The following is a 27,568-nucleotide window of genomic DNA, read 5'->3' as shown; positions in this document are numbered from 1 at the left end:
TCGGTCAATGACCAGCAACATAACATTAATAAAAATAACAAATAAAATGAACTACATCAAATGAGTACAATTATATATAGGCAACTGTAAATTAAAACAATTATAATATAATCTATAGATGTGCTGGCTGGATTTAAGTCCTGAAGAAGATGGTTCTCGTAAAAACTATCCAGTCTCCCTGGAAATCTTTCTATTAGGGGGTAAATATATATTGATGTAATATCCCTGTAATATTTACAGTGTAATAAAACATGAGAGATGTTTTCAACCTCCTTAGTGCCACATGTACAAATTCTCTCTGCTAAGGGGGAAATACAATAGTTAAGCACCATCCATATATCTTGGCATTTTATTTGGCCTTGTAATATTTCATATATATTGACCATAGATGAATGGATCATCATGTGGATCTCAGGCTTTTACTATCAGATAATATAAATATTCTGTGGCAGTAGCAGCCAGTTTGGGGTGACCCCAAGATTTGTCTGGGTTTTGCTTACTTTGTTTAAACCTCAAATTTGTTGTCTTTAATGTTACATTTTTATCTTCCTTTTGTGGAACAGGAAAACCTGAGTGTCTCAGTAGAGGTGTGGAATAAGGCAATCTGATATTTTTTAATGTTTGATTTTTAAAAAAGCCCAATAACTAGCTGCTAGCCAGAAGTCTCATCATTCTTGAAAGGATGGAGGTTCCTCATTTTTTTAAGGCCAAAAATCCCTTTCCTTTTGAGTCCACTCTGAAAGTCAAAGTTGACAGAAAGAACTTGCCATCTCGCAAAGTTATATTGTCTGCAATGAGGGCAAAGATGCCTTTTATGTATCAGAGAGATGTTTGCCATGCTGAGTGGCATTACGCCCACTACCAGAAACAGTGTCTTAAGAATGTAACCAAGAGCATTCATTTTTCCAAAGAAACTATTCAGCACAGACAGCCATCAGCTTTGTCTTATACAGAATATGACCCTAGAGGTCTATATGATTTTTCCAATGTCATTTGTGAATATAAAGATAAACCCATTATTCCTAAGAAGCAAAGGCAACCAAACAAGCTGAAACCATTGAGAAGACTACCTCAGTCCAGGCAATCAGAGATTCCTCTTGTCCAAGAAACCACTGGGAATATCCCTCTGTTCTTAGAAGACTGTATTTGGAAAGCCAAAGTAGAGAGTACCAATGCAGAGCCCACATTGCTGGTACCTATTCCTCCTCCTCCTCCTCTTTCTCCTCCTTCTTCTGACCTTCCAAATGTTGAGGCATTCTTTAAGAAGTTAGAAGACCCAATTAGTGAAAAATGGTCCAAATCCACAATCTGGGATGAACCAGAGCAACAAAAACTGGGATGGGAAGAAAGGCTGTTGACAAAGATAAGCAAAGCAACAGCTCAATGGATTGTGAACAATCAACCCTCCTGGGGAGGCTGGGTCCAGGGTAAACTAAAGCAGTTCAAGAAGCAAAAGTACGACTGGAACAGCATCAGATATGTACTCCCTTGTGAAAATGATGTGAAATTGCTGGATGAAATTCTGGCAGAGGAAACAGTGGAGGGAAGTCCTATTCACAGAGATGAACAAAAGAAACTGGGGACGCCTCTCTCTGCTTACTATAGGTAAGATACAATGATTGTTATGACAATAGAAGAGAATATACGTAGCTCAGGATTGAACTGGGAAGTCCTTGGTGCTCTCTGAGTTTGGTTGTTCACTTGCAGATGTTTCATTACCCAACTAGGTAACAACATTATTGCTAGTGGGTGTGCGGTTTGCTCCCTGTTTATATACAGTAGTTTACCCTGCCAGTGTTGGTGAGGTGTGTGGTTTTCTCCTTGGTAGTTTCTTGATCAGCCATCAGTAGAAACATAGAGATAAACCACATTTACACACCATTTACATGCTGTTTTTCCTTCTCCAACTCTCTTCACTGCTGGTCCTCCCACCTCCTTTCCTGTTGTTATGACAGCATCTGCCAGAACATCTCTGCAGTGAACTGAGATTCTGGTCTAGGTTAGGTGGCTTTTTTTTTGAGTAGCATGCAAAGAGGTAATCTGGGTAGATGGCACCAACAAAACTGCTGGCTCTCTTCTCCAACTTTGCAAAGCTTTTGGAGTTCACTTTCAAACTGCTCCATATCTTCTTTCTCACCCTGAATCTTCAAGCTCTCAAAACATTCCTCCTTTTCTTCAATAGCCTGATGGCAAGCAAAGATACACTGATAGTCTTTTCTTGAACTGTATAAATCAACCGTAACAAACTGTTTGAGCAGAAGTTGGACAACCACCTATCATAGAGGCTTTAGTTTAAATTCCTGCACAGAGCAGGGAGTTGGACTCCGCGGTCTGTGGCTTCAGTCCTAGTTCTAACCTGAGCAATTCCCTAAGAGCTATTCATATATTATTATTTATTCCTTTATTTGATTGATAAGTCTGCTTAATCATGAGTGACTCAAGGCAGTGTACGAAGAGGATTAAAAAGACATAATAGAGTATTTCATGAGAACAAAACCCTACTAAATAAACTCCATTTGTGATTGATGGGTCCCATTTGTTTGGATAAATCACAACTTGCATAATTTTCTCCAACTTGCCAATCTCTGGATGTATATTATACACTATCATTTCTATCCAGTTAGACAACATGGCCAATTGGTTAACCTTATTGATTTATTTCCATAGAAATCATGTTAACTTTCCTTTCATACAAATCATGTTCACTGAAAACTTCCAGGCTGCCATCTTTTCATAAAAGAGTGCTGTGCACAGATGATCCAACCTTTCACAATCAAACAGCAGAAAAAATATCAAGGAAATGTCTCAGACCAGTGACTCCTGTTAAACGTCGTGAAGGACTGCACTCCAAGGTTGGGAAATATTCATATACCACTCAGAATGTCTTTGAACAAGAACTTTATTTTGGTAAGTTTAAGGGGAATGACTAAACAGCCTTCATTTTATATAGAGAAAGGCTGATTCAAAATTTGGTTCCATTATTAGCTTGCAGAAAACTCTTCTATGCCAAATCAAATCTTGTGTACTGAAAGACATGACAAATATTATAAGAACAGCAAACATTAAAACAATATCTTCATTTATTTCAAGAATTGCATGACAGTCTGTCCTATCTGGAACTCTTTAACATTGTAGATGGCAATGGTGAAAGAAGACTATTTTCCTTTCCATGTTTGTGAGCTTCCCAAATGCATCTGGTTGGCCACTGAATAACATAGAATGCTGGACCAGATGAACCTTTGGCCTCATTCATTTTGCAGATTGCCAGATTCTCCTCTTTCTCAAAGGACTCAGGAAATGTTATAGGCTGAGAGATGCTCAACCAGTAAACTTTCTGTCTAAACACTGATTTGCACATAGGATATCCTCTAAACATTATAAACGACTATATGCCATGCTTATGTGATATAGAAAAGTGTTCAGTATCTGGAAATAATCAGTGTTGCAAAGTTCCATGTGGTTTCTTTCCTCCTGTATACTTTTAGGGTCAGCCAAGATTATCCATCAAGAAACCAAGAAGGATCGTATCATTCTGGATAATCATGATGAGTATAACAAACATCTAGAACAGTGCTACCCAAGACCTCCAGAACTCTGGAGTTTCAGATCACCAAAAAGGAAAAGTAAGAGAGGACTGCTGTGCTAATTTTCCCTGTCTTGTTTTCTTCACCCTTCTCATTCTCATTTGAGAGAGAAAACACTGCTTTCAAAAATGTGTTCATAGACCAAAATAATTCAGTGAAAGTCTTTTTCGAAGAATTTTTAAAAATTGTGAAATTAGAGATTTTGGGATTTCACACCAACTAGTGTCTATGAAAGACCATTCTCATTTTCAACCTGATTTCTAACAGAAATGAAGAAAGTGAACAGAGGACTAGAAATTCAAAACAACAAATTCAATGTAGGTAAACACTGAATCCTTCAAATTCAGTACAAAAATAATAACAGAGGCAATTATTTATGCTCAGTTCTCCTTAGTCTTTAAATGGGAACCAAGCCAAAACTTAAAAAGATTTCAAAAATTTAATCCAGAAATAATGATAAGCACCAAGACAGTCTGCTTCTTCTTACTGTAGAAAGTCTCTCTTAAGGTACAAAAACTTTTTTTTAAAAAGTAAATTGGGTGCTTTAGAAATGGGGTGGCTGGACTTAATGTCCCTTTAAGGGCTGCAGAATGGCTCGGAAATGGTGACATCCCAGCCTCCCGGTGAAATCTTACCTGTCGATCTCGCATGCTGTCCACAATCTCCTGGCTGCAGTTCGCAAGCCAGAGGACAAATGGGTCAATTCCAAGTGTTTTTCTTAATCTGGAAAGACACTCTGGGCTACAGGAGAGACCACCCTGAGCCCAAAAAAACCCTGCCATGATGCCAGTTCTGCCCGCGGAACTCATGGGCACAGCTACTCAGTCGCCATATTCCCACCGGAAGTCCAAGATTTTGCCATAAATCATTCACTATATAAAGAAAGCTAAGAGAGGTCAGATTTGTTCTTTAGGTGTTAATCTCTGTTTTTGTTCATGACTTTTTCAAACAAGAACTAATATGGATGGGTTACTAACTAATTTTCATTAAATTTTTTCTGGATCAGCTAAAAAAGTACAGAAAGGAATGATCCACTGGAAAGCACTTCCCACTCTTATTGAAGACTTTTCCAAAATGGGTGAAGCACAATCATCTGTCCCAACTGGAAGAGAAAGAGATCTGTATGCTAAACATGAAGAAAACGCATCTGAGACTGTTCGTATCCGTAGGACAATGTTGGAACAGTGGAAAGCTGCCTGGAAATTTGGTAAGTACTCTTACTTTAGATCTGGCTTTAATTTGTCATAGTCCATTCAACGGCATTTTTTCTGCTTTTACTGCTGGTATTTATTTATGAAATTTATATGGCCTCCCAACTCACTCACGGTGACTCCAAGCAGCTTACAGAAATAAAACCCCAAATACAAAACCCACTACACCCCCACCCCCTGGCGACAACAATACATTCAAACAAACCACTTGATGGACTCCATAAGAACCTGGGATCCTCAGGCCCGCTGGCAAAATCATGTCTTCAGGGCCTTTCAAAAGAGTATTAAAGTAGGGGCCAGTCTTACCTCTATGGGGATGATATTTCACAGGGAGGGAGACATTACAAAGAAGGCCCTTCTTCTTGGTCCCACTAGATAGACCTCCTTAACTGGGGGGACCCATAACACACCCCGCCTCCCTGATCTGGTGGGTCGGACAGATGTAACTGAGAAAAGGCAGTCCTTCAAAGAACCTGTCCCCAAGCCATGTAGGGCTTTAAAGGTGATAACCAGCACCTTGAATTTATTTTATTTATTTGTCAAATTTTATCACCATCTATCTCCCCCCTAAGGAGGGACTCTGGGTGGTTGAATTGGATCTGGAAGCAAATCAGCAACCTGTGCAGCTCCTGCAAGAGAGGTGACACACATGCAAATCTAGACTTGCACAAAACCATGCAGGCAGCCACATTTTGAACTAGCTGAAGCTTCTGGATGTTTTTCAAGGGCAGCCCCATGTAGAGTGCATTTATTATGAACTTATGAACTATTATTAATTGCTGAATCCCCTCTAACTTGTTTTGAATGGGTCACTTGAAAAGAGTTAGCTGTCTCATATCCTTGCTATAAATAATATTCTCCCCAACATTCTTCTTGTGGTACATTTGTACTTTCAGATCCTCGGTGGCAGTCAGCAACTATAGAAGGAATACTTAAAGACCTTACAGATCTGCATGTTCAGAATCGGATCAATGCTCTACTTGTCTGTGCATCTGCTGTGCTTGACCGCCCCCGTAAAGTCCAAAGTGCAAGTCAGGAGTCAGGTAGATGCCTTGGGTGGAAATTCCTATCATTTCACTTATATTTCTTGAGTATTACTAGCAACTACTGCTGCTGGTATGTAAACAGTACGTAATTCAACAGTAATCAATTCAGTTCAAGTACTGTGATTTCTTCTTAGAACAGTTAAGGTGCAATTCCATTTTTACATAAGAGAAGGCTTAACTGAACCCATTGGGTGATACTACTGACTTGTAATTCAAGCAGTCATATAGAATACATATGGAAACAATTAGGCCTCTGTGTGCATTTGATATTACTTTTATATCAGGACAATGAAAGGAAATGCCTTTTATTGACCTAGTTGATACATAATGTTAACCCAGAGAATCAGTGAAGTAACCTATGATTCGACCCAAATTAAATCAAAATTAATTTGTTAAAAAATGGCTGAAATCTTACAAAACTACCAAACTTTGCAAAATTTCAGCAAGTTCATGTGAGATTTCCCAAATGATATTATGAGATTCTGCATAAGAATGGCAACATTTTACAAGACGTCATGCAAGAATGCTGAAACATTTGGCAAGTTCTTATAAAAAATTATTTTCTTGCATTAGATTTCATGAGATGTTAGGATGAGATTTCCAGAATCTTGCAAAATTTAGTAATCTCATAGAATTTTAGGAGTCCAGAGCTTTAAAAAATGCTGAATCTTGTATTAAACTATAATGTGCTTAATTTGTTTTTGGCATACTGTGAATGTGAACCAGCCTATTATACCTTGCTCAGCAAGGTACAGTTTAACAATCTTGGCTTATTGTTATACACAAGTGTAGTCATTAAGTCATATCAATGGGCTGTCTGGCTCCAGAAGTTCTGGGTAATATATAAAATTTAGGATTTAAAACAAATATGCTGGTAACTGACTGTGGGATTTCTGACATGTTAAACGTATATTTTATTACTGAACTCAGTATGCTATCCTGTTGCCCCAATGGAAGAATGCTGTATTTGGGATACACATTCCAAAACTTAGCTACAAAATAAATTAATTGTCCTCCATGCACAGTGACTTCATTCATTTTATTTTGTAGTTCTCTCCATTATCTCTGAAGAAATACTGTACATATGAGTCAAGGCTAAAGTGTATGCTGGACAATATGGACATTTGTATTTCTGTTTGTATCATAATGGCTTATTTTCTTCCATTAGCAGTGAAAAGCTCGACCTTGCTCCTGCTGCATCCTTTGCAAGGCACATTTCAAAACCTTTCTGAAACCATTAGGAGACAAAATCTTTAACATGCTATAAACCTTTCACAGTAATTTATTTTTAAAACTAATTATTAATTTTTAACATAAGCACATTTTTAGAATCTGGCATTGTTTCATCATGAACATGTGCTGATTTCCTCAGGAATAGGACTAGATGCTGGTATGAGGGGTACAGAAATTGAGGATATACCGAAACCAGTACAGCCTTTGTTGGAAAAAACTCTGTTTGACATGGATGCACATGTACGAATGGCAGCTGCAGTATGCTTTTATGCCATGTGGAAACCAAATCAAGAGGCACGATCTATCATGAAGAATGCTCTGATAAACGGTTAGTATACATCTTTTTCTTTTTGGTGAATATCACTAGTCCACAAAGCCACGATAATGCTTTTGTTTTCTCTAGCAAACAGTATTTGGATATATGCTAGGCTACGCAGAGTGTCAAGAAGATGACCCTGACAGAGACATGCAGGAAACGTTACACACTTTTTAAGTCCAGAACAAAGATATCATTCAGAAGCGGTTCAGGCATACACCTCACTGAACTGTAAGAAAGAGGAGGAGGTACAGCTCAGTCAGACTGGCAAGACTGATGTCAGCCCCGCTAGGCAGACAAGACCAGGAAATCAACCCCACAGGAAGGCTAATGCTAGGTTTATTGAGATTGGCTATAATAACTGAATCTTGCAAGTCTGAATGTGCTGTACCTCCTCCTCCCCTTTCTTATACTCCAGTAAATCAGGGAGGGTCTGCCTGAGCCACTTCTGAATGTTGTCTCATTGTTCTGGACTTAAAAAATGCTTCAGCTCCTTTTGCCTAGGTAATGGTTCCTGCATATCTCCGTCAAGGTTATCTACCTTACTCCCTATAGGCTAGGACCCCAATCCAGCTAAAGGGGGAATGGGAACATGAATCACCTGCAAACACCCTGTGCCTTTTCATTATTAATCATCATTAAGCCCCATTGAAAGCAACACGATTAATTACATTGCCACCTGGATTGAGGAGGAGATCAAATGATGATGACATTTTTATCCAAAAATTGTATTTTTATGCTGTCCCTGAATAATCATTTTAGCAGTCCTCTGGGGACTCTAAACCCTGACATACATTTAGTCTCATTTTCTTGTTAGGTAATTCTGCAGACAGCTGGGCAGCAGCCCAGGCTCTAGCACTGGAAGGTATTACCAGTCTCCAGGTAGTGAAAAGGATTCTGTCTCAGATTTTTGATCAAAAGGATGATGCCACAGAAGACCAGGCATGTCTTCTGTTAGGTCTGCTCAGCAAACACACAGTAAGTATCAAAGCTCAGGAAGAAGAACATGGTGGAAGCACATAATAGGTATGGCTGCTGAGGATTTCTGAAGCAGGTTTGCCCATCAATACTGGATACAGACATTGTGTAATAGTGTCTCAGCAGTGGCAGCAGCTCACCTTCCCTGTCTGGGCTCACAGGCAAAGTAGAGTTGGCTTGCTTAACATTTGGATGGGGTCCACCAGGGAATATCAGGTTTCAAGGAGATCTTACAATCTTTTAGGCTTTTGTCACATGCATGTTGCAGAAAAGAGTACGATGGCCAGTTGCTTCAAAAGATGAAAAAGAAATAAATTGGTTGCTATTTAAACGGGAAGCATTCCTTTGGGACCTCACTAATCAGTTAGCTCCAAAAACTAGTGGGATGGCATCGTACTGTTGTTGTGTTATATTTCCTTTTTATGATATGGGGACTGGCATGCTCTTTTTAAAACACCACCCTTTGCTTCCAATTCTGAGCCAGGCAGACAGCAATACTGCAATTCCTATTTTCATTTATCAGTGGGTCTTACGTGCCTTCCTTTTGCTTTCTTCTTCTGTTTCTGGGGACAACAAGCCTACTAACGAAGATGGTTTTTTTCCTACTGGCTGTGTTCATCGTTTTTCTTTTCCTCCCATCAGCTTTGTAACTCACATCCTGCCCTAATTCATAATGATCCAATTTTGCTGGAATAAACCACTGGAATAAATGTTAATTTCAGTGTTATCAGTGCTAGAACGCAAAAGGTTTGCTTTTTATCTTCTATTAAGTTACCTTAGTTCAGCCATTTAATTAATAGGAAGGGATCAGAGTCTAACACATAACATCCCACCTTTCTTACTTTCCAGGGTTTCCTCTCTCTTTGTGTATGTGCATTTGTGTATGTGTGTGTGTATGCATATAATGGATTGGCAAAATTACGACTTCTGTACTTTGATTTTTCATTTATGACTCTTGAATAATGCTAATCAATTTCACATACACTGGATGTGAATTAAAAACTAACCGTAAAACTCCTTTCAAATTCTTCTCAGTTAACAGATTACAATCTGTTGAAATCCTTATTATCTTACAATAATCCTATCATTTTGGGAAAGCATAAATCTTAAGTATAACAAAAAAGTAATGTTTTTGTTATTATATTATGTGTATGTGTGTGTGTGTATATTCAATTTACTAAATGCTTTACTTTTTTATTTTGCCTGATTTTCCCACCAATGTGAAGAGTCTGCAAAAATAATTCTGTTGCATTATATACATTATAGGCAAGTTAAATCTTCTACATTAAAACTCAACCTGCACACATGCATATAATAAATATGCTGTTTGATACCAATATAAAAATCATGAAAGTAATTATTTATTAAAGGCGTTTTAATAAACATGAGAAATGAAAAGTACCCAGTACCCTTTTGAGTAATGTCTCCTCAGCTCCAAATATTTATAAATCCTGTTTTCTTCCTGTCTATATATAGAATTTCCTATGGTCATCACAGAGTGATTTTTAGGTTCCTTCTTATTAATTTAATGCTTTCAGGGTTTGGTTCATTGTTTACTGGCATCGGAACTGAACAGCTATCAATGGATACATCGGGTTTTGGCATGTAAAACATTGTCTCGTATTCCAGGGAGCGTCACCCAGGTACGTTTTGTCTCATGAACTGGGAATGCTAAATACTGGTAGTGCTATCTTTCTGATGTGATTGAAGCTTACTGGAGATTCCATTTTATATGAATGAGAGAAAAAATCTAAAAAAGAAATTAATTTACACAATGCTTTAAAACTATTATTGTTGGTAGATATCGGCAAGAGACTTATCAAAAATATTCCTTCCATCATCCCTTACATGAGGACCGAATGAGCGGTCTCTTTGGCCTTTCTTACATTGTTTTGTTTATGGGAGGCACTCAGCTTTTCTATATGGTTATGTCTGAGAGCTTTTCCCATAGTGATACTGGAATCAAAAACAACTCATTATTCTAAAAAAAAAAGTGGGTCTGAAAATCAAGGCTGTTATTTTATATGTGTTATCTGAAGTCACATTATGACTTATATAAGACCTTCTAAATAGGATCTCAAGAACAAAATTGTCCAATTGATGTGGACAGATTGGAAAACTGAGGTACGCCAGGCAGCTGCCAAGGCTTTGGGACATTTGAAACTTGGAAAAGAAGTCCATGACCAGCTCAGGTGAGGATTAAACATCACCACATTTACCTGCATTTCTACCTAGAAAGATAGATGAGATATTCTATCTGCGCTGGACACAGACTGCCTCAGTAATATCTTAACACAAGAAATAATGCAACACATTGATATCTTTATATGCAAGCAGCTATCATGATACAGCCTGTTCATTGTGATGATAAAAGAAGGAGAAAGATAATAGCTGTAATGATTTTTCATGCACAGAGAAGTTAATTTCTGTTACTTGCCAGGAAAGACAGCTTTCTTGCATTCCTTTTCCCTTGTAGCTCAGGAAAATATTTTCCCCAAATAGATGGCAGAGAGGAATTGTGGCACCAAAAAAGAATTGTCATGTTTGTCAGGTGGCTCCTACTCCTGTGCTTGTACAGATGTCTTCTACAGTTCTTTAAAAGGGTCCCTAAAACATTTTGTTGATGTGTAACTAGACGTACTGTATAATTATTTATGCTAAACATACCAACTAATAGCACGGGGACAAATACATTTGCTGATTCAACTGCACTGAACCAGTTATGATTTATTACTTGGCTTTGCCCTCAAAGCCAAGTAATACATTTTATTTATTTATTTATTTGTGATCAAGCTCACTTATCATTTATTAATGGCATACTTATCCTCTCAGAGAGAAGCTAAAAAGAGGAGATTGCCGGAGGAAAGTGGAAGCTCTTTCATTGATTGGTTGGCTGAAATTCATGACAGCCAGGCTGCTCCCTGGCTTTCTTCAGTGTTTCTCTGATGACTTTGTAGCTGTCCGAAAAGAAGCCTGCTGGGCAGCTGGAGCACTTCAGATTAAAGAAGAGACAGTGAGTGTTCACTAAAATGATTGATAAAGGGTTTGAATACAAAGGTATGGATAAATTCCATTCTTGAATGGAAGATTCTCAGAGCTACACTGTTGTAGTCCAGAGTTTCTCAACCTTAGCAACTCTTAAAGTTGCTAAGGTTAAGAAACACTGCTCTATTGAAGACTGGAACAATCCAACTTGCTCATGAATCAAGAAACATCCTAATTTAGTAAGGAAGATCTGTATGCAGAACCAGCCTTCTGCATACATAACTGGTTGGGATACAAAATTCAGGCATATAACAGGATATGCAACTCTATATCTATACTGGAAGTTCATTTAGACTGAATGTGCCTTTTGATGTATCCCCATCTGGTCAGCATTAATTATGTACATCATGAGCTGTATCAGTGCCAAGATCTGAATCAAGTTGGAATCACCTAGCAGATGGGTCTTCATTTATACTTAAGAGAAGGGCCAATTGCTAAGTGAGGGCACTTTATCTTTTAAACTATATTATTTATTCGCTGAAGGCCTAAATGCATTACCTAACATCTTCTGTCAGGTGGAGGGAAAATCATGACTCCAATCAACTTAGAGCTAGGGTGAGCAACCTGTGATCTGCCAGATGTTCCTAAAGTATAACTCTCAACATCCCTCAATATTGTGTCTACACCAAGTTTCATAGTTCAGCAATGCCTGGATGCCACAGATTGCTCACTCCAGTTAGATGCAATGCCTGGATAAACAGTGATTTCATGCTATTCCCAAGCATCCCACTATGTTCATAAGGGTGTCAGAAAATAGAAGGCAGGAAGGGAGCAGCAGAGAAAGAAAGATGTGTCTTGAAAACCTCCCTTGAGACAAATTGGTAATTATTCCTACCTTTTGAAGATACAAATGACAAAATAGCAAGCAAAATTGTAACTAAAGGATTCCCCCCAAAGGCGCATAATTAGGGAGAAAATGGTAGAGCCAACAGGATGAAGTGCTTTGAGAACTGAATCTGGTTTGTGGACTGCCAATAGCTACCCCTTAAAGCCTGTTCCTTGTGTAGAAGCAGATTTTTTTTTCTGCAAGAAGGATGAGGCAGGGCGTTAAGCAGTATCTGGCAAGTCACAATACGTGATTATTTATCTGTGTTTACCTTCATACATCTTTTATTGTATGGATATGCCTGTAGCTTGCATATTGTGGTCTTGGTTCTCTAGTTGCTATTTTTAATTTGGGATAAATTATGTATGTTATTTAATATAAATAACCCTATTTAAAAGGATGTATGAATAAGGTGCTGTATCCATCAACAGATTTTTTGTTGTTGCTGAACAGGTACTTAAATGCCTTTTTAAGATCATGCAGACTGATCCCTTGTGGAAAATCAAAGCTCTTGCCATCAGAGGTATTGTACAATTCAAAACTTGAGAGTTCTTACTAGGGTTTAAACCCTATCTATAAGTAGTTTTTGTAACTGTAATTTTGGATGTTCTCTTATTTGTGGAGATTTTTTATCTAGTCTGCTGTCACTAAAAGAACAGGAAGCTGGACTTCTTTCACCCTGAATAGGGCTTCCCCTTTAAGAAGTATGTATTGCATTGCATCCATGGATTTTTTTTGGCGGGGGTTAGATGGACCCAGGTTAATCATGCTCAGCCTAGGCTCATTGAAATCAGTTGGATTTAAATGTGTTGTGACTATCAAGTCCCACTGATTTCAATGGCTGTATTCCAATGGCTCCCAACTCATGATTCACAGAAATACAGCAAGTGATCCATACAGGGCAGTGAATTTAATTCTCATGAGATAATTAAAATGGGTCACCTGCATGTAGATATGAACTGTACCATGTACAGTTTATTTGAAATGGCTGGCTTGGAAGGTAATTTACAAAAGCTTTTGATGACAATGGAGTAGTCCACAAAGAACAAAAGATCTGCACTAAATATAACAAAGTTTGGATCCAACCCTATATTTTAACACCCCTGTCAATAATCCTCTCCAAATTCTGGTAACTTGCTGGAGCTGGAGGGAAGAAGAGCTTTGTAAGTTTAAGAAATTTTTTTGTGCGTACCTTCAAGTCACTGCTGAGCTTGCTGATCGGAAGGTCAGCAGTTCAAATCTGCATGACAGGGTGAGCTCCCGTTGCTAGTCCCAGCTCCTGCCAACCTAGCAGTTCGAAAACATGCAAATGTGAGTAGATTAATAGGTACCGCTTCGGCAGGCAGGTAACGGCGTTCTGTGTAGTCATGCCAGCCTCATGACCACGGAAGTGTCTACGGACAAACGCCGGCTCTTCAGCCTTGAAACGGAGATGAGCACCGCCCCCTAGAGTCGGACATGACTGGACTTAATGTCAAGGGAAATCTTTACCTTTACCTACCTTCAAGTCACTCTTGACTTCTGGCAACTGCATGATTAGTTGTTGCAGTTTTCTTGGCAAGTTTCTTCCAAGTTTTTTTGGAAGTGGTTTGCCCTTGCCTGCTTCCTAGGGCTGAAAGAGAGTGTCTGGCTCAAGGTTATCCAGCTGGCTTTGTGCCCAAGGTGGGACTAGAACTCCCAGTCTCCCGGTTTCTAGCCTGGTGCCTTGACCGCTACAGAATAATTTGGATGTAGGTATGTATGTGCTTGGGAATTTCTTTACATGAGAGTAGTTTGTATGTGGTAGAGAATGGCTGGTAAATGTAGAGAGAGATCAATTAATTTAGCAAATGGGGATACTTTGTTTTACAGGGAATTAAGTCAAATTAGTTTTGAATCCAAATGTTGTTTTGTCCTAGCCCTTCCCTCTGTTTGGACTGTGGCTTCTGGCAGGTATGTGTATGTGTATACACACATGTGTATTACATAAGATTGTTACATAAACATTTCTGAGAGGATTTCTGGGATTTAATTCTGATGGAGTTGGCAATTCTAGATCAACTACAGAGGGAAGCTGGGCATTGCACAGATAGTTGTCTTTTATACTTTTTTTCCCTTTCTACTCTTTGTTTTAGAGAGTATCATCCAAAGGTGTCACCTTCCTTTCAGATAAATCGAGTATTTAGCCCTTCATAAATAGATATATTGCCTCAGAGAGATTCAGAACAATCCTATGATGGAGACGTATAGATGTTCCTCATCTAGCAGGTGGCTGCCTAATGCCTGAAGTTTTTATTTTTTTTATTGATCATATTTGTATAGCCACCCATCTCACAAGAAAGTGACTCTGGGTAGTGTACAACACTCAACCCCCCCCCAATAAATACATATAAAACAATTATTAAAACTATAAAAACCACACAAAACAGGAGAGGATAATGTTAGCCGTAGTAAGGGAGCCATCACAAAATCTTCCCCATCCCCTGGGAGCCCCAGGCCCGATCACATAGCCAGGTCTTGAGGGACTTGCGGAATATTAAAAGTTAAATACATACAGACAGTCCTCAGTCAACAGTGGCAATTGGGACCAGAATTGCCGTTGCTAAGCAACGAGGTTGTAAAGCAGAACATCACATTGCTATTGTTAAGCAAATCACCATGGGTCGTTAAGCAAGGATGTCATATGGTCACCATTTGAGACCTCCTGCTGGCTTCTCCAATGACTTTGTTTGTGGGAAGCCAGCAAAGGAGGTTGCAAATGGCAACGATGGGACACTGCGACAACCGGAACTCCGAGGACCAGTCATAAGTATCACTCGTTCAGTGCTGTTGCAAGTTTGAATGGTTGCTGAATGAGTGGTTGTTAATTGAGGACCACCTGTACTTGCAATTAATATGCAAGCTTTTAAGAATGTACTGTAAACCAGTGTTTCCCAACCTTGGCAACTTTAAGATGTGTGGAGTTTAATTCCCAGAATTGTCCAGCATGCTTACATGCTCACAGTGTTTACATTGTATCCTGCCCATCTCCAAAAACTATGAGTGGATATAACAAACCCCAATAATAAGAATAATGTAAATGAAATATACAAGGCAAAAATAACTCTTTAAGATTGTGCACATAGAATTTAGAAATTAATATTGATATCAAATCTAATTTGGCCATTAGTTGTTAATCCTGCACCATTCTGCTAACAGCACACTTACCTCTTTTAAATGCTTTACTTGTAGCTCCTTTCTGTGAAATGCCATATGAAATGTATGTTTTGGATTCTGGCATTCTGTTAAAGTAAACCTGCTTTTTAATGCATTACTACATCAGTTATTAAATTCAGGAGTACGGTATTATCCCATAGCTGCATAAAAGAATCAATTATGACTTATTTGCAAAAAGACTAATACTATTAAAATGAACAATACGATATAGGTGCAGTCACTTCTGTGCTTCAAGAGAGAAGGGACTGACAATTACTCTTCCTTCAGTAGGTATGTTTGCTTCTGTTAAGGGTAGTATTTCATTTCCGAACATAAGATATATGATGGTCTGTTCAGATACCTGGTGAATACTGGATCACAGCATCCAAAAAGCTCATCTTCCTGACATAAAATGTCAAAGCAAACACCATTTTCTTTTCTGACAGCTTTGGGTCAGATTGGTGAGGCAAGTCCCTGCCTAAAAGACCTTCTTCTCTGGGCCCTTCATTATGAAGAAGATCCTGGTGTACGGAGGGAAGCCTGCCGGAGTATCATCACTCTCAAAATGCAGGATGAAACTGTTCGGGCTACTTTATTGGAAAGAATGATACTGGAACCAAATGAGACAGTAAGAGAGTAAGTTGCTGTTTTCATAAAAGAAAACTCACGTGTTTAGAAAGAAAGTTCCTTCTCTGGGGCATCCTATAGGATGCTTACCCTAAATGTCTGCTTAGCACATTTACATCTTTGAAAAAAATATTCCTCTAGCATAAACACTGCTGGCCACTGCACTGATTCACTCCTACAGTAGTGTGATGTGAGGATGTGACAATGACTTGTATTGCTAATTGAGATTTTTAAACCATGGTTTATGGCTTATGAATCCTACTAATTATAGTTAATGAAGCAAGCCAAGGCTTGATGCAGTCTTGGAAGCCTGTCCATAACATTTTATTAATGATTTGAGAGCAGTCTTATCAGTTATAGGCTCCTTTCCAACAGTAACAGATCATCAACCACAAGCACTAATTCAGGTTATGTGAAGATTCCAGATGTATGCCCTTGCAAGTAGCAAGATAATTTCATCTAGGTTTACACAGATATCTAAAAAAGAAAATAATTGGAATTTTTTAATGTTTGAAGTTTTTCAGTGACCACAGACTGTACTAGCTGGGAACGATGGAAACTTGGCCAACACATTTGAAAGAGGTCAAGTTGGAATAGTTTTCTTTGGGATGAAGCTTTTTCTAATTGGGAAAGAATTAAACTCTTAACTGAAAATGGTATAAGGCAATTTTTGTAATATTGTGTTAGCCTTGGATTTACAGAAAAAGTGTATCAGATGCCATGTATTCAGCAAAGATAAAAATAAATGCTCTTAAGGGAGGGGGTGGTGTATAAATAATCTAAATCAATAAAATGAAAATGTAGATTTGACTTTTGAGATCTCTGCAAATGCCTTTTTCTTTGAATAGAGAAGTGAGTCGTGCTGTGACATATTTCAGTTTTGAACAAGAGGAAGATCAAGAAATGATCCAAAAAATCAAGGATGAGGTAAAAATATTACAATCTAAAATGTTCTGGTGCCTTACTTTTTATAGAAGCCAAACATACATATATCTTTCCAGACTTCAAGAGCACTTCTCCGTTCCCTACTCACATTTTTGAAGTGTAGTAACTTCTGAAAATTTGAAGCAATAAGAAATTGTAATGCCTAAAAATGTGCTAATTACTACATAGTGGACCTCAGGATTATATAGGAGTAATCAGATAGTCAGCATGAGTTTTATATGACCATGTTCCAATGTGTCAGAGCAACTGTTGGCTTATATGCAGAGAGAGACTGTAGGAGATTACAAGACTGGGTAGGTACGGATGAGCAAGAGAGATTTCTGTACAACTTGTTGCATTCTTACAGAAGTTCAAGCTTCATTCAGACTCTCCAAAGGGATACTGCACCACAAGGGGGAAAATCCCTGTTGCATGCATCACCTCATTAATATCCCCTGGATGTAGAAAGCTAATCAGGGAAATTACTATCATCATTTCAAACAAGGTGTTTCAAGTACATTTTGTGTTCATAAAGCTTTTACTATAAGAGATGCATGTGCATTCTGAAAGTGACAAGGTCTATGAGATATACTGTAGACTGCAGATCATCCAACATTGAGATCTGTAGCTAGTGGAATAAGAACTACTAGTTGCTACTATTCTGTATGTCACTCTGTCCTTGGAGGACTAACTTGCTAGTTTCTCCTCTAGTTTCCCACCTCTATAACACAGAAAACAGAAATCTTAGTGAAGAACTAGGATCTGGTTTGCTGTCTGCAGAGCTCTATAGTGGTTAAAAACCATGATGGAATTGTCCATGCTATTTGAACTCATATAGCCCCCGATTTTTCACCTTATCATTGTCTTCTGGCAAACCTTCATTATAGATGTCATGTTTTTAACGAGTATCTGAAAAGGTTAGAAGCATTATGTTACACTTACTTTCTCATATAAATTAAAAGCTATTAATTGTTTAGTTTAGCAGCTAACTCGTCGAATATATTTCCTCCATTCCACTTCCATGTTCACAGAAACAGGGCAACCTCTTTTTAGTGTGATGACACAAAAACTGCTAATGGGGTATAGTTCTATTGATAAATGGTGTCATAAAATGCACAATTTCTGTTGCAGATTTCCACATTAAGCCAAACACCCATAGTGATTAAGAAAGTACTAAAACTTCAGGAAGTAACAGACAAGATGTGGCATGAAGCCCACCGTATCTATCGGGAAAAGGGAGACATCTTTGCATATAAAGATATTCGTGACATCTTCCTTGATGTTGTTAAAACTGCTTTCACTGGTAATGTGGGATGGAATGAAAAATGGTTTGATGGAATGCTAGTTAATTTTTCCCATTTTTCCTTTTTCTCTCTCTCCATAGCATCCTTTCTAGGTAGCTTGAAAGCTATTACTCTGTTTTATATAATACAGAGAATAGTTACAGAAAGAGAGCTTCTGAAATAAAACATATATTTAAAATATGAGCTTTAAAAATTGTGAGCAGAAATGAATTCTGTCAAATATATTTTGCTCAGCTTATAAAGCCTGTAGGATCTGTAGGATCAATATCAAGAGTTGCACAAGGCATTAGTAGATCCACTGCATACCTGAACTAGTGTCTGATCACCTTTCTCTGCTCTATGCTAACCAACTATATTAGATGTAGATCTGGTGTTTTAATTTTGTTTTAATTTTTAATCAAACAATCCAGTGGGCTTAAACAATTCTTACATTTTTTTCCAAGTAAAAAGGCTTTAAGTCTACCATTTATGTTTGTTGCAAGCTTTCCTGGAATGAATTTTTTCAATACTTTAATCCTGCTCACAATTTAAAAGACAAAAACTGATTTTCAAAGTAAGAGTAAATACTATATTATAAACATCTTAAAATGCAGATCAAGTTACATTACTTATTCCTTTTATAGCTTATCTAAAATATATCTGTTTATCTGTGCAGATCAAACACAAACTCCAAGCAGGAAGTTCTCAAACCTTTGGATGGCTATCTTAAATTTACTAGTAAGTACAAGAAAAGTGTCTTCTTACATTCATTTGTATGTTACACAGATAAAAGAGGATTGTTAGTAATCACTAACCCCTTCTCAAATAAGAAAGTTGCCAAAGCAATCTTATCATTCAAAGAACCACAAGGAAGTGCATCCACACTGATGTATTTTGGGTAAGAGGAGAGCAAAAATTCAATTCCATCTATGTATTCAGGCTCTATTTCACAATATTTAGGCTCCTCCTTGTGGTACACTCTTGAGTTTTCTGTGGTATAATACAGCAACATAGCATCTCCTTCACTGCACAACCTGACAATTCCATATCGAAGTAGTCGTACTTGTGTAGTTTTCTTGAGCTGGACATCAACATTTTGTACACTTCCATTCTCCCACCGTGCTGGATGTCTGAAAACACTCAATGCCTTTTCAGACTCAGTCAGCACTGGAGGAAGACAGTCGTGAAGAAAAGACTTGGCTTTCTGATCAACTGCAGCATCAACTGGTGCATAATCCATTAGTTTAGTGACTAAAGTCCTGATCTTTTCCAAAAAAAGAGTTCGGCGTGGATCAACAGCATCAGTGTTTATGACACCCATGTATTCCAGGTAGTCTACAGGGAGGCCTTGGCGATATTCAATATCCTCTTCAATGGCCATCTGCAATGCTACAGGGAGAAGCTTTTCCAACAGGTCTCCCCAGGAGTTTCGCTGATAGGAGGAAACTGTTATGTGGAGTGAATGTGCCTCTGGGAGGCAATCCCCTTGATGTATAAACCCACGGGGGAAGTACAGCAGGTCCCCAGCTTCCAAGACGGTCTCCAGGATTGGATTGCCAATCTCCATCTGGCTAAAATTGCTGCTTGAAAACCGAGGCAACATCTCACCCTGCTTCCTGGGGCTGTAAACGCGCCAGTGCTTCTTTCCTTCCAGCTGGACCACGAAAGCTTCAATATCATCATAATGAGGGGCAAAGCCCTGAGTACCAGCGGGCGTCAGATAAGTGTTGGCACCAACCATACTGCTGAACTGCTCCTGTAGGACGGACAGGAAATGCCAGAGGGTAACTGAAAAGGTCTGAGGGTTCAGCATCCTGAGGGAACAGCCCTTCTTGTAGAAATCCCAGACCACAGCTGGCACTGCCCTGCCCACAGGATTATGGGTCTCCCTCTTCCCATCTTCATAACTGGTCACATCCAAGTTGACACCAAACTGGACATCGTGGCTGCGTAGGATGTTATCAAACTCAGCGGTAGAGAAGAGGTCCTGATAATAACTTGGGCTGCGCCTGTGGATCAGAAGCGGCCTCTTCTCCCAGTACTGATCGAAGAATTCCTGCGAGGAAACAGGAGCTATGAGCCACTGGAACAGTTTGGCAGCTCGCTCCCGGCTATGCTGGACGTTTTCCAGCTCTTGGAGGAGGCACCGGAGAGAACAGCCCGAAGAAAATTCCCGAGAGTAGAAGGGTTCCTCTTCTCCATGGGGCGGAGCAGGAGCTGGCGCCGGTTCTGGGGCTTTCTGGTATGCCCGTCCGCGCTCCGGCTTCCTCCGCGATGCTTCCTGCCGGCTCTGCAAGGGAGCCACGTATCTGCAATTCAAGCTATTCCTCGGTTTCGCTCTTCGTTTCGCCTTCGCACCCGAAAGCAGAAACGCGTCTCTAGGCTGCTTCCCGTCCGCCGCCTCGAATGCCACAGAGGAATCCCTGGCCGCTTTCCCCTTCAGCTGCCGCTTCTTGACTCCCCGGCGCCTCAGGGAAAGCGAGAGACCGCGAGGGGGGCTGGGGGGTGGTTTCGGCTGCGCCCGCTCGCCAAGCGATAAGAAAGAACTATACGCCGAACGAGCAGATACACGTGGGCTCAGCAACTCCATGCCGGCGCTCGGAACGAGGACAGCCCGCCTCCCGGGCGTAACGCGACGAAGGGCTTCCGGGCACGGCGCGCTCTTTCCTTTCTGGTCTTCCTGTGCATGTCTTAGCTCTGCCCTTCCGTTCTGGCGTCAAAGAGAAAGCGGGCGAGTGGCGCGTGTGGAATGCTGCGAAGGTAAACTCTCTTCATTCTCACCGGCGTCCTTAGTTTAATACAAAGTTCCGTCCCTGCCCTCCCCACGTAACTGTGGGATAGAACTGTGCCACGGTGCCGCTGAGTTTGCAGTCATACGAGATTGTGGTTTGCGGCTCTCTCGTAGCCTACATAATTTACCACAGTAGAATGGCCACTTTATTCCCTGAGGTTTATTTCCAGCGAAGTGAGTGCCACATTGGTTTCTGTACTTCCAACTCCAGCGATTTATGGAGTCTCTGCCTGGCTCCACAGGACACTCTTTAATTATAGATTATGCGGTTAACACATTTTGGGGGTGGGGTATGGCGGGTAAGATCCTGAAAATTAAATTGGACAGGCTGTCCATGCAGTCACTAGGAGACGACTCTTATTAGATGGCACCGAAATTATCTAATCCAATTCCGTTTAATGCAACAATCCTAATTAAAGGATCCCGGACAGATGCCTGTCCAACATTTACTTGAACCCATGGAGTGAAAGCGAAACCACATCTCTGGATAATCAGCACTACTGTCAACTGTTCTTGCGGTTATGAAGTTTTTCCTAGTAATCAGAATTTTCCTTCCAATAATTCTGGGAGGATAGAAAACAGGACATTACCGTCTGTGTGATGCCTTTTTAAAAAAAAAAAGTTTTTATTAAAAGATTTTACATATATAATAAATACATTCAAAGAAAAAATAGTAAATGTGAAAAAGAGAAAAAGGAAAAGAAAGGAAGAGACAAAGAAAAAAGGAGATAGAAAAAATAAAAAATAGAAGAACAGAAAACATGAAAAAAAATAAATGGCTTCCGATCTTCCTCTCGGCAGTTATACGTACAATTCTAATCAAACCTCTCTCTTTAAGATTACATCATAATTCCCTTCTTTCTATAACCTATTGTTTCTAATCATCAAAAACCATAAGTCTTCAGGTAATTGAGTTTAATTTAGGTTATTATGCAATTTAGACCAGATCAACTTAAAGATAATAGTAATAATTGCATTAATTCCTCTGTCAACAATACTGAACAAGTCAGGCCATGGTCATCAAACATCAAAAACATCTGCCAGGGTATTCCACCTCCTTTACATGGACGATCTGAAGTTGTATGGAAAAACATCTGAATTAGAATTGCTGCTAAACACTGTCCAAATATACAACCAAGGGATTGCAATGGATTTGGACTGGACAAATGTGCTACCCTTACTATCAACAGGGGAAAAATAGTGAAAACCGAAGGAATCAAGATGCCCTATGGAAATAACATCAGGAGTCTGGATGAAGAAGATCACTACAAATACCTGGGCATTCTTCAGGCTGACAACATTAAGACACTGAATCAAGAAGGTTAGTAGCGCATACGTCAGAAGAGTGAAGATGATCTTAAAGTCCAAACTCGGTGGCGGAAATACCATCAAGGTGAGTAACACCTGGGCATTTCCAGTCATTAGATATACAGCTGGAATAGTGGACTGGATTCAAGCTGAACTAGAAGCCCTGAATAGGAAGACTAGAAAATAATGACGATGAATCATGCCCTTCATCCATGCAGCAATGTTGACAGACTCTATTTACCAAGGAGCATAGGTGGGTGTGGAATGTTGTAAGTACATCAGACAGTTGAAGAAAAAAGGGCATTGGAAGAATATCTGAAGGACAGTGAAGAAGATGCACTGAAGCTAGTACACCATGAAGGCTTACTGAACACCAAAGAGACCAAACTGGCCAATAAGAAAGACCAAATGAAAAATAGGCATGGCAAGGCAAAGTATTACATGGCCAGTACATAAAAAACTAGCAGGCAGAGCAGATAACAAGAAGACCTGGCAACGGCTAAGAGCAGGAAAGTTGAAGAAAGAGACAGAGCAGCTGATTCTGGCTGCACAAGACCAAGCCTTAAGAACAAAGGCATATAAAGCCAGAGTTGAGAAGGCAGCAACAGGCAGCAAATGCTGTCTCTGCAAAGGAGCTGAAGAAACAGTCAACCACCTAGTTAGCTGCTGCAGGAAGATCACACGGACTGATTACTAACAATGGCATGACAAAGTAGCAACAAGGGTGCACTGGAATATCTGCAAGAGATACTATTTGCCTGCAACAAGAACTGGTGGGATCACAAAATAGACAATAACAGAAAATGAAGAAGCTAAAGTGCTCTGGCATTTTAGAATTCCAACAGACAAGCATCTGCCACACAACATTCCAGACTTAACAACTGTTGATAAGAAAGACAAAAAAGTCTGGATAGTGGACATTGCAATACCTGGAGACAGCAGAATAGAAGAGAAAACTGGAGAAGATCACAAAACATAAAGACCTGCAATTGGAAGTAAAACGACTGTGGCAAAAGAAAGCAACGATAGTACCAATCGTAATAGGCGCCTTGGGTGCAATTCCAAAACATCTGGAGCACCACTTGAACACCATCGGCATTGACAGAATCACCATCACTCAATTGCAAAAGGCAGGTTCACTTGGGACACCTTACATGATACCTTTAATATTATTAAACAACAACATCTGCCTTTCCCAGTTCCCAAGGACTCAATAGGTGGACAAAAATGCCAAATGAAATCTAAACATCTGGCTGACTGTGCAACAACAACAACAGTAATAATAATAGATCAAAATGAAAACATAATATAACTGAAATAATATACCAAAGCACATATAAAATTAAATTAACACAAGACAATGCTCAGACTGACCCTACATGAAGCAATGGTTTACATTTTATCATAGCCAGTATACAGAGCCTAGCTACACTACCTGATATTTCCAACTTCTGAATCAGGTAATAGTAGATTAATAGTATATTAAAGTAGTCATCCTCAGTCCTATCTAGATATTGTATTATAAATGAAGAAATGTCTATAGCCTGAAAATCTCTATAAAAGAGGCAGCACAACACACTGAACTTTAATTTTTCCTGTAGTTAATTTTTAGGATAGTGACCACTCCTAGCTTGTTACTAAAGCAGAGTAGAAACCAGCTATGTAGAGAAAGCAGATTATGTTGTGCTGCTTCAAGGACCAGGGGAAAGCCCAACAAACTAGCTGTCTGGATATGCCCTCAGCTGGTGTTTCCATGACACACTGAATAACAAATGAACCAATCACATAGTAATCTACTGTAGCTTGTTAGGCTACATATTTGTATTTTACAAGCAGATTTTCCCAAATCTTCTGGACCAGTGTTTCTCAGCCTTGACAACTTTTAAGACTGGCTGGGGAATTCTGGGAGTTGAAATCCACACATCTTCAAGTTGCCAAGATTGAGAAACACTGCTTTGGACTATTGCACCTGTAACTGTTAGCCAGGCAACATGCTTTTTGAAAATGATGCCAGTTGTACTCCAATCCACCTGAAAGGTTCCACGCAGGAGAGGTTGCTGTAGGCAAGGCTTCCAATATGATTTCAGTTGGATGATCACTATCAAGTCTGATGCAGCTTGATTATAATAATTGGACAATAGTGAATAGCCACAGTTCACAAAAGGATGCCAGCTTAAATCATTTGTAGGTTGCAGTGTTCATGTGAAGCCAATACATATATATGTTGCTAATAATGGCCAGCACTCAAATGTTATTCATACAGTCAATACAGTAACTGACAGCAAATACTAAAAAAAACTATATTTGCAAAAAGAAAAGGATGGGTCTGTGTGTTTTCATTTCTGTCTGCTGATATTGTGCTTTATTACTTGTGTTTCAGCCTTGGTTAGGAATCCCTCCAAATCCATGGACACGAAGAGCCTTTTATGAGGCACTGGCAACACACAAGGTGGAAATGGAGGAACGTATCAAAAAACCAAAAACATCCACAGAAAAGCATAAAGAATTCCGGGATATCAAAAAGGGCAAAGAAGCCATGCCTAGTGTCCATTTTGAGTCATAACTGGTCACTTGGGTGACCCTTTCACAGTGGTACAAATGAAGGTACAAATCTTCTGGCCAGGCTTCTGTGGTTGTATACACAGAATATAGATTATAGCTTCTCAGATTGTACAGATTATAGCTTCTCAGAGGTTTGGAGAAAGGATGGTAGCTAAATGCAGTTGCCCATTGCACTTATGCTAATTTTTAGATGCTCCATTATGTTGTGCAGGAATATGACTTGCTGAGCTTCAAAATCCTGGGAGCATTGGAACTATATCTAATATCTTGCACACTATATGCAAAGTATTACAGCACAACAGTTATTGCAACATTGCTAGGGAAATTTTGCCATCTTTATCCATACTATATTATTGGATAGGGTGTAGGCAGAGTAATGTATATTTCATTTTGTCAGAAGTAATTCATGATTCCATACAAGCAAAGTTTCCTACTGAATCAAAGTTACTGAGCCTGTGACTAGGTTCATATGTCATGCTTAGTCATAATTTTTTAACAATGGGTTGTTGAATAAGCCCCAGTTAAACCATAGATAGGTTTACATACCATAGTGACTGGATTTATAGAACGTTCTAAGCGAACACCAACCAAACCACATTCTGGTTTAATACAGTGTATGAATCCAGGCTTTAATTGTAAATACTAGGAAAGAAATTTCATTGAACCTACTCAGGCTTCCATTGTAAACATGCTTAGGATTATGTTATGCTGTAAGTTATTTTCTGTAGTTCATAAAATGTTATCTGTGTATAAAGTTCCATAGCAATTATTTAACAGCATTTGTCAACCTTGGCAACTTTAAGCTGTGTGGACTTGCTGGCTGGGGAATTCTGGGAGTTGAAGTCCATACAGCTTAAAGTTGCCAAGGTTGACAAATGCTGTCTTAAAATATACTTTCAGTTTGATGTTTTAAAACTAGTATGGACCAAGGTCACCCATACATGGAAGAGTTCATAGGGTTCACAATATGCTAAATGAATATTTTGTCTGTATAGCCAGTGATTCATTGTGGCATGACCTGGAGATAACAACCTGGTTCACAAATGATACTACTCCATACTGTGTTTTCTTTGTTTGGGTTTACTTGATACAGAAAACTATCCCTTCTTACTTAGGTTATATATAAATTGGGTCAGTAAGTATTGCATATTTTCTGTTTGTATTGATTGTGTTGCTACCCTCAGAGGAGTCCTACATGAACATACTTAGTTTCTTTTTCTCCTCCATTCACATACATGCGCAGTTGCTATTAACAATACTTCCCAACTGCTGTATAGTTACAAACATGCTATCAGTTTTAATTTAAAAGATTCGACTTTTTTGTAGTGAGATCCTTATATATGTTATGGGTAAAAAAATATGTTTATTTCTGTATGGCTGTCCACTAATACAATCTTCCTATTAGTCTTCCTGGAGTCACAGTTTCACAAACTTACAGTGATGCCATTAGAATCACATTTTCTTAAGTAGGTATGTGTCACTGCTGTCACCTGGTAGTTCAATAGTCAGTTGTGCAAGCTTGTTTTTCTAAATTATTTTAGCTTGAAAATATGTAAGATTTTGAATAATTAGACATGCAGTCAGAATAATATTTTATGGGTATCCTCTCATTTCTAAAACAGACATCTCTTGAGGGAGCTTATAGGCCAGGCCTGTGTAGAATTAATTTGTTCCAGATCTATTGATTTAATAGGCTTTAGGCATGCCTAATTTAATTCTATTTTTAATTTTCCTGTTTGAACCCTCTTGTCACAGTGCAATTTTTGTCTATCCAGTCTTTCCATCTGGACCCTTCTCAGATTAGTTATGGGGTAACACCTGCTCCCCTCCCTCTTTTTGTCGTCCCATAGAAAAATTAGATGGTAAGTAGAATTTGGGCTAACAGGGTAGCCAAAATGCTATCAACACTACTGAGGAAGAAAGATGAATTCTGAAGAGAAGGAAAGCCTTGTGGTGAAGCTGGTTTATTTTTTTTATTACTTGCCTTTTATGGTTTCATCCCTCTAGACCAACAGTACATAACCATGAATATCGTTTAGAAAGATGGCACAGAAATCTGAAAAGCTAATGTGGCTAGATCCATGTAACTATTTTTCCTTGCAATGAACTGTTTTTGGTTTGGTTATTTTTTGCTTGCTTTGCAATGATTGCCCAATGAAATAAACATGGGAATTAACTAGCATAAAAACCTTTAGCATGGATCCAGTATTGATATCATCAGACACATTTCTAAATAATAGTAAACTGAAGATAAGGGAGCATCAGGAATGATCTGCCATTGGCATTGCTTAAGAGGTGCAGCTGTTACTGCTGACTTAGACTAAGAGCCTGTGATGTCCATTGACTGTTGGTTTGCATTTATTTAGTGCCATCAATTATCTTTGGCCCAAGTATTGTAAGTCTCCTGAAAATGTCTACAACTTTGTTATGGCATTCTAAAATTGTCACTGTTTTTATTTTGTCTGCAGATGCAGCAGAATACAGTGGTATAACTCTGCTAAGCTGAAAAACTCAATCTGATTGATTGCTACAAGTTCAGTTTGTTAACTTGTACTTGTAAACGCAAATTTCCTCTTAATTTTGTATTTGTACTCATTCACTAGCATTACTTTCCTATATTTGTACAAAATTAGTTTTCAGTAAAATTAAGAGGAAAATAT

The 27,568-nt window shown here is 39.0% G+C and overlaps 2 protein-coding genes across 2 annotated transcripts; one reads left to right on the top strand and one right to left on the bottom strand.

Moving 5' to 3' along the window:
* Positions 1-649: 649 nt before the first annotated feature.
* On the top strand, positions 650-27,568 carry HEATR4 (HEAT repeat containing 4). The gene is made up of 17 exons (XM_063289855.1): positions 650-1,605; positions 2,720-2,907; positions 3,486-3,623; positions 4,591-4,791; positions 5,692-5,838; positions 7,214-7,402; positions 8,208-8,368; positions 9,907-10,011; positions 10,442-10,560; positions 11,201-11,381; positions 12,693-12,762; positions 15,860-16,049; positions 16,889-16,967; positions 18,096-18,267; positions 18,924-18,985; positions 24,727-24,950; positions 27,377-27,568. Exons 1-16 carry the CDS (start codon positions 683-685, stop codon positions 24,907-24,909), a joined length of 3,108 nt encoding a protein of 1,035 aa, XP_063145925.1. The 5' UTR covers positions 650-682; the 3' UTR covers positions 24,910-24,950; positions 27,377-27,568.
* RIOX1 (ribosomal oxygenase 1) lies at positions 18,878-20,945 on the bottom strand. The gene has a single exon (XM_063289854.1). It carries the CDS (start codon positions 20,835-20,837, stop codon positions 19,026-19,028), a length of 1,812 nt encoding a protein of 603 aa, XP_063145924.1. The 5' UTR covers positions 20,838-20,945; the 3' UTR covers positions 18,878-19,025.

This window comes from Candoia aspera, chromosome 1 (genome assembly GCF_035149785.1).
Source record: "Candoia aspera isolate rCanAsp1 chromosome 1, rCanAsp1.hap2, whole genome shotgun sequence".
In the NCBI taxonomy this organism is placed as follows: Eukaryota; Metazoa; Chordata; class Lepidosauria; order Squamata; family Boidae; genus Candoia; species Candoia aspera.
This window is presented reverse-complemented; position numbering and strand designations above follow the sequence as displayed.

Bases quoted from the DNA above. Each gene is read 5' to 3' on its own strand.
- HEATR4 (XM_063289855.1), top strand. From the start codon at position 683: ATGGAGGTTCCTCATTTTTTTAAGGCCAAAAATCCCTTTCCTTTTGAG. The intron at 4,792-5,691 runs GTAAGTACTCTT...TTGTACTTTCAG, and splicing joins GAAAGCTGCCTGGAAATTTG to ATCCTCGGTGGCAGTCAGCA. The intron at 5,839-7,213 runs GTAGATGCCTTG...TGATTTCCTCAG, and splicing joins AAGTGCAAGTCAGGAGTCAG to GAATAGGACTAGATGCTGGT.
- RIOX1 (XM_063289854.1), bottom strand. From the start codon at position 20,837: ATGGAGTTGCTGAGCCCACGTGTATCTGCTCGTTCGGCGTATAGTTCT.